This window comes from Schistosoma mansoni, chromosome 2, assembly GCF_000237925.1.
Source record: "Schistosoma mansoni strain Puerto Rico chromosome 2, complete genome".
Classification (NCBI taxonomy): domain Eukaryota; kingdom Metazoa; phylum Platyhelminthes; class Trematoda; order Strigeidida; family Schistosomatidae; genus Schistosoma; species Schistosoma mansoni.
In genome coordinates this window covers 32,506,938-32,522,367 of record NC_031496.1, presented here as the reverse complement: position 1 = coordinate 32,522,367, position 15,430 = coordinate 32,506,938, and the positions used below count along the sequence as shown (strand labels likewise).

The 15,430-nt window shown below is 37.4% G+C and overlaps 1 protein-coding gene and 1 non-coding gene across 2 annotated transcripts in view; both read right to left on the bottom strand.

The window, feature by feature from the left end:
• Positions 1-1,123: 1,123 nt before the first annotated feature.
• Positions 1,124-1,195, bottom strand: Smp_tRNA_00488_Pseudo_TTG.1.1. Its single transcript has one exon. It is a non-coding gene (tRNA).
• Positions 1,196-2,842: 1,647 nt separating this feature from the next.
• The window catches only part of Smp_001210 (putative myosin), a gene marked incomplete at its 5' end in the record, with an annotated part of 23,189 nt that continues 10,601 nt past the window's right edge, over positions 2,843-15,430 (bottom strand). The window contains 7 exons of the mRNA XM_018796403.1: positions 2,843-3,292; positions 5,390-5,490; positions 6,260-6,739; positions 9,153-9,312; positions 10,717-11,030; positions 13,117-13,190; positions 14,461-14,656. Coding sequence (XP_018650619.1) covers positions 3,086-3,292; positions 5,390-5,490; positions 6,260-6,739; positions 9,153-9,312; positions 10,717-11,030; positions 13,117-13,190; positions 14,461-14,656 — 1,532 coding nt within the window. The 3' untranslated portion in view covers positions 2,843-3,085. The remainder of the gene's footprint in view (positions 3,293-5,389; positions 5,491-6,259; positions 6,740-9,152; positions 9,313-10,716; positions 11,031-13,116; positions 13,191-14,460; positions 14,657-15,430) is intronic.

Sequence of the window (15,430 nt, the reverse complement as noted above, 5' to 3'; positions counted from 1 at the left end):
ATAAAGAGAATTCAGTTTCCATTAACTGATTAGCTGGTGGATGAGGATTTAATTGCCAAAATACTCTGTACTGATTGATAAACTCCTTGTATGTATACCTAACAGAAAAAATTGGTTTGTAATACTAATAAACGATATATTATAGATATAGAGGAAAACAAAAACTAGATAAGTTGCTAATATGATGAGTAAGAATTAAGCCTAACTAATTAGGTTCTAATTAATTGAAGAGTAAATGAATTACAGAATTTTCAATACAAATGTCAACACAGTTCTACTGTATGGGGCGGAGAAGTGGAGAACTACGAAAGCCACCATCCAGAAGATACAAGAGTTTATTAACAGCTGTCTACGCAAGATACTTCGGATCCGATGGTCAGACACTATCAGCAACAAGTTACTATGGGAGAGAACAAACCAGATTCCAGCGGAGGAAGAAATCAGGAAGAAGCGCTGGAAGTGGATTTGGCACACTTTGAGAAAATCACCCAATTGCGTCACAAGACAAGCTCTCACATGGAATCCTGAGGGTCAAAGGAGACGAGGAAGACCAAAAATCACATTACGCCGAGAAATGGAGACAGACATGAGAAGAATGAACAAAAAATGGATAGAACTAGAAAAGCAGGCCCAAGACAGAGTGGGTTGGAGAAAGCTGGTCGGCGGCCTATGCTCCATTGGGAGTAACAGGCGTAAGTAAGTAAATGAATTACAGAATTGATTTCTTTTAATCAGGTTATCAAATCTAATCATCTATATTCTTTTATTGATAATTAGTTAATAAGTATGTTATTTTGTTACATAATAAATCCATTTTTATGGCTAGTAGTTTTGCCTTTTATATTCATTCTGGATATTTCGAGTTAGTAATCAGGTTTCATGAGCAGTTGTCATACACAGTCATTTCATATTATTGCATATCATTTATCGATCTACATTCTATTCATTCATTTCAACAACCGTAAATGTCATCTGTTCATCAGACTTTTCATCTATAACAGAGTTACTCACCGTTACCAAAGGTTTAAAACAAAGATGGATAGTGGCTAGCATTGGAATCCAGGACGCGCGTTTCGTCCTATTTGCGAATAATCAGCTGGATATACCTGCATCTTAGAGATGATGTCCACTCTGGGACTCGAACCCAGTACCCTTCGCTTCAAATGCTATCACGTTATCCACTTAGCTACTGAGTCCTGACAGCCACTTTCTTGTGTAATGAGGTGAAGTTTAGATTCACTTCGTATTGTTTGTTTGTATCTTCCCATTGATGTTTAGGACTGCAACTGGTCAGTCTCTTATTGGCCATATGTGCATACTGTGCGTATTGCCTCGATATAGCTTCGATATTCACAAGCATTGTAAACAAAGATGGATAGGACGAAACGCGCGTCCTGGATTCCAATGCTAGCCACTATCCATCATCGCTCACAATGCTTGTCAATTAAGGCAATACGCACAGTATGCACATATGGCCAATAAGAGACTGACCAGTTGCAGTCCTAAACATCCATGGGAAGATACAAACAAACAATACTAAGTGAATTTAAAGGTTTAAAACATTATCTATCCAAAGTCAGCTGAACATAGCTCAACGTTTTTTACTATCTATATGGATAAATTAACTACTGGTAATATCTTAATGAAGTATAGCTATGAGGACGACCATACACAAATGTAAGTCACTTTCACATGCACATTCTGATAGGTAAAGCAGTGAAACAAAAACATGATTTTTCTTCTAGTTGTGTTGAGTTTTCTGTCTCAGAAAGTTTGATTGCGGAGTTTTAACTGTCATTTTGGATGACTTCATCAGCGCCTAATTCATGCAGGATTGAGCTTTTCAGAAGATCGAGACAATTCATTTTGATTGCCTTGTTTGTGATTGGTTGCCTTTATATCTATTCGTATTCATGTTGATCGTTATTTTGGATCGACGTCTGACCGCCTGAAGTAGGCCCAGATGATGTTGTGAGGAATGAAAATGAAAGCTAAACAATTTAAACCATTTAACTCTGAGAGCATAACGCCGAAAAAAGTATTTACGTGAGCTAAAAATCCCCAATCATGATAAACTTTATCAGCACCTTCCAACACATATTGACATAAAAAGAGCTTGTTGATTCTCAAAATTTTAAATTAAAAAAAATGTGACATTCACATTGGTGAGTGTGTTATATCCCGAAGAGGATTATGAATATTAACTTTCGAGAACTATTTATGGACCAATATGATACATATATTTTTGTTGTATGATTGCTAAGTAACTAAACTATTCATATTCATGTTCCTCTTATTATGAGCTTTATTTTGACCTAGGAACTATTACTAACTCCGCCTGTAGCTCCTCCGGGGGCTACTGCCGGTCCCAAGCCCGGGTAAAGGAAGAGGGTTGGGCATGGGGTTAACGACCCAATCCCGTAGAAAACCAACTCGAAACCAACTAGAAAAGAAAGCCCAGGACAAAGTGGGTTGGAGAATGCTGATCAGCGGCCTATGCTCCATTGGGAGTAACAGGCGTAAGTAAGTAGGAACTATTACTATGTGATTTACCGTTTTTGAGTTATGCCCTGTCTATGACTTACTATCTCCTTTATTCACAGTCACATTTGGCTAAATCTTGTACAAATGTTGTTTCCTATTTTATGGTACGATGTGGTATATAAACCCAGTATGTTTGAAATAAATGATCCATATTGCAGAGGCTGTTATTGGTGTTCTGAATTTAACTAGCTGGGCTAGGTGGGAAGCAGGATCGAGAAGGACTCTAGATTGCTCTTACGGTTTTTGTGTGTGATTGGTCCGATCGACAAATCACTGCTATCTAATTGGCGGCATCATCAGGTCATATATTAATCGGGGTACTAAACCATAAGATATAACAATTGGAGGCCACATGTTATAACAGAATGGTTTGCTCAAATCTCTTCTAGAACACTCATGACTAATCCAAGTGTGGAATAATACCAAAGTCATGTTATAAACCTTATTAAAAACCATCTATAAAGATTGTCAGGACTAAGAAAAACCACTTCCCCCAAAACATTACAACATGTAAGAACAATTAATTCATGGAAATAATCAATTACTTTGCATAATATGTTGAACGTAAAACTTCTAATGCAGCTAATAGACCACTATTTAATAGTTGATCTTGTATATAATTACGATCAATAATGGATAATGAGTTCATTGTTGAATAATTCAATCCAGAAGGTAAATCCGGTCGAATACAACGTATAAAATACAAATTATGATTATTGAGACAATCAAGTAGTTGATCTACAGATGACTTTATTAAAGAAGATAAAAATAAATAAATTAAAACAGTATATTATTTAAATGCTCATACAATATAAGTAGTATAATTAAATTATAACTAAAAGATTATTAGATTGAGGCAATGCATGCTAAACGTTCACAATCAAACAGGAACCGATCAACTGTTGTTAACGTGATTAAAAGAGACAATCTTGATCAGTAATAGTTGGCTGACATTATTATCCTAAGTGGTAGCTCACAAATGCCCTGGTACGACCAAGAGTAAGGAGGGTCCGTCATCTCTCTCGAAATGCTCTCACACGGCTACATATAAACAACCTCTGCCAGGGAAGTCATACTTACTTACTTACGCCTGTTACTCCCAATGGAGCATAGGCCGCCGACCAGCATTCACCTAGTATTATCTTCAAGTTTTTCTACAACAGAGTTTTAGCGGATTTTGTCTACGCCAACTACATAAGATTTATTCGATTGGCCAATCTATCATGGTAATTTTTGCAGCTATTGTGTTTTCTGTTTTCGTCATTTTTCTCTAGTTATAGATGAATATAATTGCTCCGTAATGGTACCAGAGATAACCCTATGCATACGTCCGTAGAAAGTCCTAGTCCTCCTACTAACAAATAATGGTTTTCAATAGGTGCCTCAAAATAGTTAGCAATGGTGAAGGTGCATCCACTTTTTGTGTTCTACCAAATTCTAATCTTCTGAATTCCTCATGTCCCTATCCTTTTTTCTCTTTCCAAGTTTATTTCACTCCTTCAATAACATCTTCAAACCATAATCTTTCAGATTACTGCTTATACTCTTACTACTTCTACCACTATGGGATTCGAATGGACAACTGCACCTCTGTGCTAATGTGGTATGGAAACTCGAACTGATATACATACGTATGAAGTTCTACGTTGTAACTGACTGACTAATGCCTAATATTATTGTAATCCTTGTGACAAATACCCGTCCAAAACAGTTTAATAATCGCATCATTTCATACAATTTAACCTTATCACCTTTACCCTTAACATTAGTTCATTTGTTTAGTTATAAGAAAAATGTTATTTTATAGTTAAGATCATGAGTCAATTATTATTATTATTATTTATTAAGAAATGAGTTCACCATGGAAAACCTGGAAGCACTGGACGGCCGCTTCGTCCTACTGTGAAACTCCTCAGCAGTGCACATACACGATCACGCCTCGCAAGATTCCATTACAGGACCTATCAGTCTTAACCGATAAACCACTGAGCCGGCCGACATCCAACGGTGTTAATGTCTAACTTCAACCAATCAATATCGATTAGTTTATTGTTGATGAGTAAAAATGTCTAACTGTTATTGTCATTAGTCTTTACTAACTAAACACATAAACATTCGTACAAGGAGACATAAACATATATATATATATATGCGCGCCACACTTCATCATACGATTTATGTGAGAGACAGGATGCTACCCGAGTGCACAAAACAAAGCAGGTATTCTTCTTCGGGGGAAAGTACACGAGCCTTATATTTAAGGATCTAATCTAGTGCAGTATCATGATAGTCTGTGATCAACAATAGGTTCATACGCCATTTGTTCCCTAAAGATCCTGGAATCCATTTGCACCATTGGTTTGAAATCAAAGTCATTCAACTCCCGGCTGTCATTTCTTCGGTTCGACATGAGCTAATAAACAATTTTCTTAGTTTTTTTTCACATGTTTTGTCTATTTACTGGCTTGACATAATCCCTTTACATACATATCCTTCAGTGGTAACGTCTCTGACTGTGAAGCTGAGTGACACGGGATTGAATCCGTTAGGGAGCACCAGTTTCCACAGGATTACAAGTACACTTTGCTGACGAGTGACAAGTAGCACGAAATCCAGGTCCAGGGTTTCTTGTATACCACCTATAACCACCATCTTATCTCAATATATATAGTACACTCAATATCGAGCCACCTAGACTAGTGGCTACATTGCAACTTGATCGATAGCATTCGATCAGCACTAAAAAGGACTTGATACGCATGACATTGATCACCACCCAGTGATCAATCAATTGTGATTTAAATGATCCATAATTCAAAGTTTATTTTTCTAATGTTTAACTTACTTTAAAATTACCAAATACGGTATTTAAACGTCGTGTATTGTTAGCATTCAATCGATTATTTGTAGGGGAAATGGAATTATTCACATTATGTTGATCATAACCTTTATACAAAATAATAAAATGATAGGAGAGAATAAGAAAGAGTAAAGAAAGGTTACAATTACGACTCATATGAAATCGATATTAATGAATTAGACATGACCAAATGAAGGAAACAACTGGACAATTATAATTGAAAGGATATTGTGGAGATTTGTTTAATTTGTAAGTTGTATTCATCGTAGATTGGTTTCAAAGTGGGTAACTGCTGTAAACCGGTAGTCCTAGCAGGGATCTTAATCAGTAACTCTAATGGTTAAGCAGTAGCCATAAGATATGAAGGCGCTTGGTTCAACCTATGGTGAGGTTATGGATTCGCATTGTTGAAGAGTCCTATACTAGGATGAAACAGTTGTCCGGTGCAATCTGGTTCCTCGACTAAGGTCGTTCTGTGACGAATATAAAATATATATTGAAAAATAGTTAACTTTTGTGACACACAATACTTTATTTCATACGCGCGTTTCGTCCTATTTGGGACTCGTCAGCTGGATGTGCCTGCATCTCAGAGTTGATGTTCACTCTAGGATTCGAACCCAGTACCTTTCGCTTCAAACACCATCGCGTTATCCACTCAGCTACTGAGTCCTGATAGCCACTTGCTTGTGATATAGGATGCTAGCCACTATCCATCATCGCTCACAATGCTTGTGAATTAAGGCTATATCGAGGCAATTGCGCACAGTAAGCACACATGCCAATTAGAGACTGACCAGTTGCAATCCTAAACATCAATGGGAAGATTTAAACAAACAATACTAAGTGAATTACCTGAATTGTTATTTACAATTGATGAGTTGAGTTTTCTACATGAATTCTGATCCATTTGATTATCATTATTATTTATTTGTCTTAAAGGTGATCGGATCTGTGCGGAACTTTTCATTTGATGCTTCATAATTGTATCTAATGCATGATTTAGAATTAAATAGATAAGACTACTACTATTGTTATTATGATTTGTAATAGTAGGACTATTGTCACCATCAAGTGTAGTAGTACAAGAGTCTTTTACCCATGTCAATAAGTGTACTGGTAGACGATCAAGATTTTTAGTCACAAAGCCTGATACAGAATATGTGACAGATCCACCATAATGTCTCACAATAAAACGATCACATGCTGATTTTGAGCAAGTTTTAAATGTTGACGGAGATGATTTAGAAATTGTTTGTTTGTTGATGACATGACAAGATGTTGATTGCGTATGTTTCTTAGGATTGGTCATACGGGGTGATCGGACAATCTGATCTGGAAATAGTTATTAAAACAAAATAATAATAAGGTGAAGTGAATACACCATTTTCTTCAAAATCAAACAATATCATTTACAATTGGTTGATCACTGGGTAGTGATCAATGTCAAGTGTGTAAGGCCCACCTTAGTGCACATCGAATTCTATCGACCAAGTTGCAACATGGCTACTAGTCTAGATGACTGGACATCGCATGCACTGTATTGAGATGAGATGGTGGTTGGAGGTAGTCGACACAGATTTGACATTGATCACAACCCAGTAATATCCTCTTGCTTAAGAGAACAATCCTCGACCATTCGATCTAAAGATCCAATCCATAGGGCAGTTGAGCAAAGATACGAAATGCAGTTTCACGATAACCAATGACCGAGATAGAAACACACATTATTCGTTGTGGAGCTCATAACAAAAAAATATGTAGCCATACGGAAATATTTCCAAAGAAAGAATGAATAAGGAGGAAGATTTTTTTGAAATTACATTCTCTTAACTAAATGATTTAATAGTGAAGCTCACACTATATATTTAACTGTGCCTGCAGCTCTTCTAGGGTTACTGCCGGTCCCAAGCCTGGGTAAAGGAGAAGGGTTGGACATGGGGTTAGCGATCCCATCCTGTAGAACACTAACCTACTAACAACCGCTAACCAGAAAAAAAGTTCACATTATATTCCTAGACAGTATTATCAGCATAAACATTTACATGAAGTCAGATATTAAAATTTCTTTATAACCGACTAATAGCTTGTATTGTAAAATACTGAACTTCATCAGTTATTTCAAAAATAAAAATGAGTCCATTTGGAGATCGATTTACACTCGATCGCCCGTCATTTCCAAAGATCAAGTATGACCAATATGTAGAATAATGTTTTAACAGAACAACGCACATGAATTACAACTACTTAGTGGCTAGTTTCAATCTCAGTCCACTTATTTTTGTCTAGGCAGTCAAGCTAGAGTCTGTCACACAGAAAATATGGCTTAAAGACAAATACATAAACCTGGACTTATTTATTTACTATTTATTTGAATATATAAATATTGGTACAAGAAAGCACCAGATACATATGCAACACACAAATCTCATTTGATTTGTGTAAGGGCTGTCATACTGCCCAGGTTCCCAAACCGAAGAAGCTGGTTTTCTTAGGGGACCACACCCCGAGCCTTTGACCTAAAGGTCTGATCCACAAGGCAGTGGAGCATCGTGTGGAGATGCAGTCCCATGGTAGTCGGTGACCAACGATTTATTCATACACCATATGTTCTTCCAGAATCCTGTAGCCCATGTGTACCATTGGTTTGGAATCAGGGTTTTCCAACTCCCCTAGGTGAACTTTCGGTGTCTACCAACCCGGTTAAAGCGTTGGAGATTCGCTTTTCGTCCTCTCAATTTCGTAAACAACACCGGTGCCACGAGAAGCCAGTGATTATGACTTCCCTGGCAGTGGCTGTATACACGTGGGCATGTGAGAGCATTTCGAGGAGAGCGGACTCTCCCCACTCTCGGCCTTACCAGGGCTAAATGCTATTGCTTCTAGATTTACACCAAAAATAATTACTAAAGTGTTAATGAAATATCTGCCATCTATTATACCTGATTTCTAGTAGATTTTATATGAAATAATATTGTATGTAATGTAAAAACAGCCAGTGTAGCAGAAGACTTTGTAACAATAGGCTCCGACGTACACAAGGGAAAAAGTAAGATCCTCAAATGCAACATGGAGTTCACCAACTCAATCACACTTGATTGAGAAACTGAAGAAAAGGTGGAAACTTCCACGTAGCTGGTCAACACTAACAACGAACACGGAAGATCTGATGCAGACGTATAGCAAGGATTGGCAAAACAAGGACAAGATTTCTACAATTGAAGGACATATGGAACTCAAAAAAACTGAAAGCCAACATGAAAGTCAGAATCTTCAATAAGAACGTCAAAACAGTTAGTTCTGCTGTACGGAGATGAAACTTATTGAACTATTACAACCATCATCAGAAATTTACAAGTATTTATAAACAGTTATCTACACACGATAATGTCCGTTTGATGGATACCATCAGTAATAGCCTACTATGGGAAAAAAACCAGGTTCCAGCTTAGGAGGAAGTTAGGAACAGACGTTAAAGGAGGATAGGACATAAATTTAGAAAATCACCAAACTGCATCACGAAGCAAGTGCTAACTTAGAGTCCCGAAATTAAGAAGAAAAGAGATTTACCAAACAACACAATGAGCCAATAATAGGAAGCAGACAACGAAAAAATAGCTCAAGACAGATTTCGATGAGGAATGGTTGTGGGAGGCCTATGCCCCTCTACATGAGGGTTAACAAGTGTAAATAAGTAAATTTAGCAAGTAAATATTAAAAAGTCTATTTGAAAGTAAAGTAAAATCACCATCGTATAAACAAATTGAACAATTCGGTGTAGTAAACACTGATTTCATTTTATCAATCCAATCTAATTCACGTGGATCCAATAGTTGATTAGAGGAGGATACAATTGAAGATAATTTCATGGAAGAATTCACATTGTGAACACGATTTAAAAGACAAACCTATAAAAAAGAGAGAAATGCACAATAATAATAAACAACCATAGATAATAGGGGAAATTATTGGTAATGAGGGGATTTCAAGAAATTGTTGGATTGACAAACATCAGTCAGCCAACTAGTGAAAAACAAGAGGCGATGAGTAGCTATAATTTCCTAGCATGGTACTTTTTAGCAATGTCGCGAATTAATAGGAGTTAGAAAGGTGAATCATCGAATGCCGACTGGGTGATCTGAAAACTAACCGAGGAGCTTTCGTTATCCATTTGAACGACCACATCAGCTCAACGAATAAACTAGCCAGCTCAGAGAACAAAACTCCACCAAAATCATCTAACTGTGCTGCAAATCTTCCCCACCATCTCAAAAATATTGTGTATGAGTCAAAATGCCGTGTTTACATCAACACACTATTTTTTTGTTATACCAATCTCAGTTGATAAACCAATAAACGGTTTAGTGTCTTGAATAAGTTTAACTTCAAAGTAAAAGTGTAAGTAAATAAAATATTCGGCTTTCGACAAGTAGTTTGTAGGTTCAAACCCCACTTTCAACCCAGTGCATAAATCTATCCACGTGGTTACTGAGTAAATCAAAGAAAATAGTCCACTAGACTGACTGGAACGATTAGAGCAGTGATCAGACACAATAAACAAATCTAAGGAATTTATTGGATGAACAGTGTACAAAGTTATCACATACAGAAGATAAACTGATAGATTAAGAAGCTCTTAAATACAAAATTATCAACCTACACTAACTAGAATAAAATGAAAGTATCAATGATTGTCATATATTCATTAAATAGCCCCCAAATGTCCTGGTACGGCCGAGAGTGAGGAGAGTCCGCTCACCCTCTCCAAATGCTCTCACGTAACCACGCGTATTAGCCTCTGTCAGGGAAGTCCTACTCACTGCCTTCTCGTGGCACCAGTGTTGTTTACGAAATTGAGAGGACGAAAAGCGAATGTCCGGCGCTTTAACCGGGTTGATGGACACGGAAAAACCACCAAGGGGAGTTGGAAAATCCTGATTCCAAACCAATGGTGCACATGGGCTCCAATATCCTGAGGGAACAAATGGCGTATGAACCAGTCGTCGGTCACCGGCTACCATGGGACTGTATCTCCTTACGATGCTTCACTGCCTTGTGGATCAGATCTTTAGGTCAAAGGCTCGGGGTGTGGCACCCTAAGAAAACCACCTACTTCAGTTTGGGCACCTAGGCAGTATCACAGCCCTCACACAAATCGAATGAGATTTGTACGGCGCATATGTATCTGGCGATTCCTTGTACTAATATGTATGTGTTTAAATAAAATAAATAAATAAACTGTGCGCATTACAATTAACTCAATTTACAAAACGTGTGAATCAGCATAAGAACAAATAAAACAATGTACATACTTCCTCTAATAAATTGGCATTTGTTTCTATCGCTTTCACAGTATGTGTATTATAACATTTTTCCAATGATAAATCTAACCGGGGTTTGTATTCATCAATAGTATTGGTAACACTGGCGGCGGTGGTGGTAGTATCAGTCGGTAATAAATTATTTACAGATTGTAAAGATAATCCTTCTTCTTCTAATTCCACCCAAGCATTTGTAACAGCAATACGCATAAATGTTTGATGTAAACGTTCATTAGCATAATTAATACAATACTGTTCAAAACTATTTACATCTAAACATTCAAAACCGAATAGATCAAGGATACCTGGAAAAAAACAGATATATATATATACATATATGCGCTAATCGGCAAAGCAAGAGCAGCATATTTACAACTGAAGAACATCTGGAACTCAAAACAATTGTCAACCAACACCAAGATCAGAATTTTCAATACAAATGTCAAGACAGTTCTACCGTATGGGACGGAGACGTGAAGAACTACGAAAGCCATCATTCAGAAGATACAAGTGTTTGTTAACAGTCGTCTACAGAAAATACTTTGGATCCGTTGATCAGACACCATGAGCAACAAGCTACTGTGGGAGAGAACAAACCAGATTCCAGCGAAGGAAGAAATCAGGAAGAAGCGCTGGAAGTAGATAGGACACACTTTGAGGAAATCACCCAACTGCGTCACAAGGCAAAGATAGAACTTGAAAGGAAGGCCCAGGACGGAGTGGGTTGGAGAATGTTGGTCAGTGGCCTATGCTCCACTGGGAGTAACAGACGTAAGTTCGTAAGTGATATATATATATATATATATATATATATATATATATATTCGAAGAATTGAACTATGTTATTAGATGCGTACTACATGGCTAGAGTCCGCATGATAACCGTGACCAATGGTTAGAGATTTTGTGTGACATGACTGGAAATCAGTATTATTCTAAATCTTGAGCCTCAATATTCCTCCAAATATACATTTTTCACTCAGTTCTCTCAAACAATATTCAGTATTTCACATTATCATTGTTACCATACTATTTTTACTCCTTCCCTATTCACATGGCATGAGTTTCATCTCGTTGAGCAAATGAAGTATGACAACTTGATCAAATGCACATTTACACCAGACTCTACATTGATTATGACTGACTGCTCAGTCAGTCAGTTACAATGTAGAACTTCGTATGTACGTACATCAGTTCAAGTTGCCATACCACATTAGCACAGAGGTGCAGTTGTCGATTCAAATCCTATAGTGGTAGAAGTAGTAAGAGTATAAGCAGTAAACCGAAAGATTAGGGTTTGAAGATGTTATTGAAAGAGTATAATACAGTGAAATAAATTTGGAAAGAGATAAAGGGTACGGACATGAAGAATTCAGAAGATTAGAATTTGGGAGAACACAAAGAGTGGATGCACCTTCACCATTGCAAACGATTTTGATCCATGTCATTCAAGGTCTCTAGCCATCGGTTGCTATCATCTCGCGAATCCCAACCAGGTAGTCTACACCTACCAACACGGCCCAGTCCACTTGTCAGCGACTTCATGGATTTATGCCATGTTTTGGTCTGACCGCCCCTAGCTTTCTTCCAACCTACTCCTACACCATAAAACACTGCAAGTCGGGGCATTCGGTGGTTGGGCATACGTAACACGTGTTCCAGCCATCTCACCTGATGAAGTTTCACTACTACATCCTCACCTAGTCTCCATTTCCCAACAACTGCATTACTTACTCGGTGGTCCCAGGATATACGAGCAATCCTTCGAAGACATCTATGATCAAACACTAATAGCCTACGAATATCCTCTATTCTTATGGGCCATGTTTCACTGCCATAAAGTATGATGGAGGTAACTGCTGCTCAGTAAACCCGTCCTTTGGTTGCTAGACGGATATCTCGCCTACGCCATAAATGGCGCAAGTTGGCGAAAGCTAGACGAGCCTTCTGTATCCGTGCTGAGATTTCGTCACACACCAGGCCACAAGGGCTGATGAGACTCCCAAGTGAAGCAGTCAACACGCTCAACTACTTCACTCCCTATCATTAGTTCAGGTGTCGATGCAACCCAATCCTGAAGTAATATTCTGTACTTCGAGGGAGAGAATCGCATCCCGAACATGCCTGCATCGTTGCTTATAGTGGTCAGAAGACTCAGCATTTTGTCAGCGTCTTCACCAAATAAAACTATGTCGTCGGCGTATTCTAAGTCAACAAGTGAGCCTCCCGGTAAAAGTTCAACTCCTGAAGATTGAGATAATGAAAGTGTTATCTCTAAAAGCATGTCAATGACGAAGTTAAACAAGAATGGCGAGAGTGGAATGACTGACTGATAATTAATTAATAATAATAATAATAATAATAATAATAATAACAGCAGTAGCAACATACCCAATTCACTAACACCTTCAGTATTATCAAAATTCAACTGGTTGTTTATTAAGTCGACCATAAAGTGAAAGAGACTAGAAAGCAAATAATAATGAATAGAAAATTATAAACATTAAGAAAGACTAACAAATCACGGATGATATATCTATATCACTGCAAAACAAAACCTGAAATGATTGTAACATGATAGACTTATAGATCAGTATGAAAAAAAGTCTCTCAGTAATCACAACATCATCTTCTCAACAACCAATAGCAAGAGACATAATTTGTAGTGGTGAAGAAAATTTGTAGTTCAGATGGATGATTTAGATGGAGTTTTGTCCTCTGAGTTGGATAGTTTGGTTGTGGAGCTCTCATTGTTCATCTGAACAACATTATCACTACACTTTATGCAGAAGAGAACAAAACTCCACCCTAGATATCATGTTTTCGGTACACTGTTCAAATTATCAATGAACTAATCAATATAATGAGTGAATAGTTAAGGAAAGTTTGGCAAATCATCAGATGTAATTTAAAGGGAAAAAAAATGAGAATTAGGGAAAGACACTAAGCTCCATATTTAGACCAGTGAAATTCACCTAGTGAGTTGAAGCTTCAGAAACTGAATAATTAAAATATTTTCAATAGTCGTCAAGCAAATTTGACTTGTAAGTGTTCGCATTTCCCCCTCTGTTGATGTTAAAGATTGCAATTTATCAGTACCTACTGGGATATGTACATCATGAGAGGATTGCCTCTATATCGACATTAAGTTAGTAGCTATATCGACTCAGTAGCTCAGTGTTTAACGAGTTGACGTTTGAAGCAAAAGGTACTGAGGTTTAACTCTCAGCATGAACAACGACAGTGAGATGCAGGTACATCCAGCTGGTAAATGCAAACTAGGACGAAGCATGAGTACTGGATTCTACTGATAGACTAACATCTAACTTTAATTAAAACCACAAATTATTTGGGTAAAAATAAAATATATGAACGTGTACATGGTGAATGAATGAGCCACATTTTATTCAATTCAAACTTAAGATTTAAGGTAAAATTAAGAGCGAATATGATTGGGTTGCTAAGATCGGAATCAGAGTCATTTCCTAAAAAAAATGTACAGCCATAGTTCGAGACGGGCAAAGGCTCCTACCACAAAGTCGGCATATACATACACGACTTAGACCAACAATCAAAACCTTCAAGTACTGATGTTGCCTCACGACTTAGCCACACTTAGTTTCCGTTATATTACTCCTACGTCACTAAGAACTGGTTTGAAAGAGATGGTTGGCCATATGTAACAACCCAGAGAACACAAAGGCCATCAAAGTTGAAAAAAATAAATAGACTAACCTATTGTATAAAGATTTTACAAAACAATCACGTTGTTCTCGAGCTTGAGAAACTGTACACGCACATTTGTAAGTTGTCATTCGTTTGGATTGATGTGAATTGGAACCAGCTTGAACAAGACGTGTTAAAAATTGTTGTGGGAAACTATGAAGCAATTCACCATCTGGAATACCTAAGAGTTTACCAGCCATTGTAACTGCACACAGAAAGCAAAATGTTTAAAGAATATGATGATTTGAAAAGATATTTGTCAATATATTATAAAATTTAGTAAGTACGGGTGTGTTGGGGATGTCAAATCCCCAGAACTTACTTGGTAAATGGCTTAATCTTGTAATTTTATTTTGAAAATTTGAATTTAGCTGTTTTCGCGCCAAAAGCGCTCTTTTACCTTCACGTCATATTTCCCACTTGTAAACTATCTTAAACGCTATTGGTCCATTGTTTCTTTGTGTGTGCTATTTACTAATGATGCTCAAGGACATTTTGTTGCTGTATAAATACACTTGACGTTTTCCCTTATTTGATTGCTGTGCTTCTGGCTGCTACGGAATATAACTTCCCCGCTCCAACTTGGACTTCTTACTCTAGTTAGCTGGGACTGGGTCGCGTCAGTATAGCTAGATATCGGTCTCTGGTCACGTGTCCTTGTTCCGTTCGCTACTAGTGAATTCGTAACGCTTCAGATATATCAGGGTGTAAAAACTGTCATATAAAGAAGGTACCACTGTTTTTTTCTTCACAAGTGTCCCAATTACTAATCAGGTGCCTATTATACCTTCTGCCAAATTCTATGAGATGTCTTATACCTTTCTGACGACAAAAAGCAACTTTTTGATTTTCAGTGTGTTATATATGAAGTGTTTCGAATTCACTAGTTAGCGAACGGAAAAACTTGTGACCAGAGATCGATAAGCTAGTTATTCTGAAGCGTCCCAGACCCAGCTAACTAGAGTAAGAAGTCCAAGTT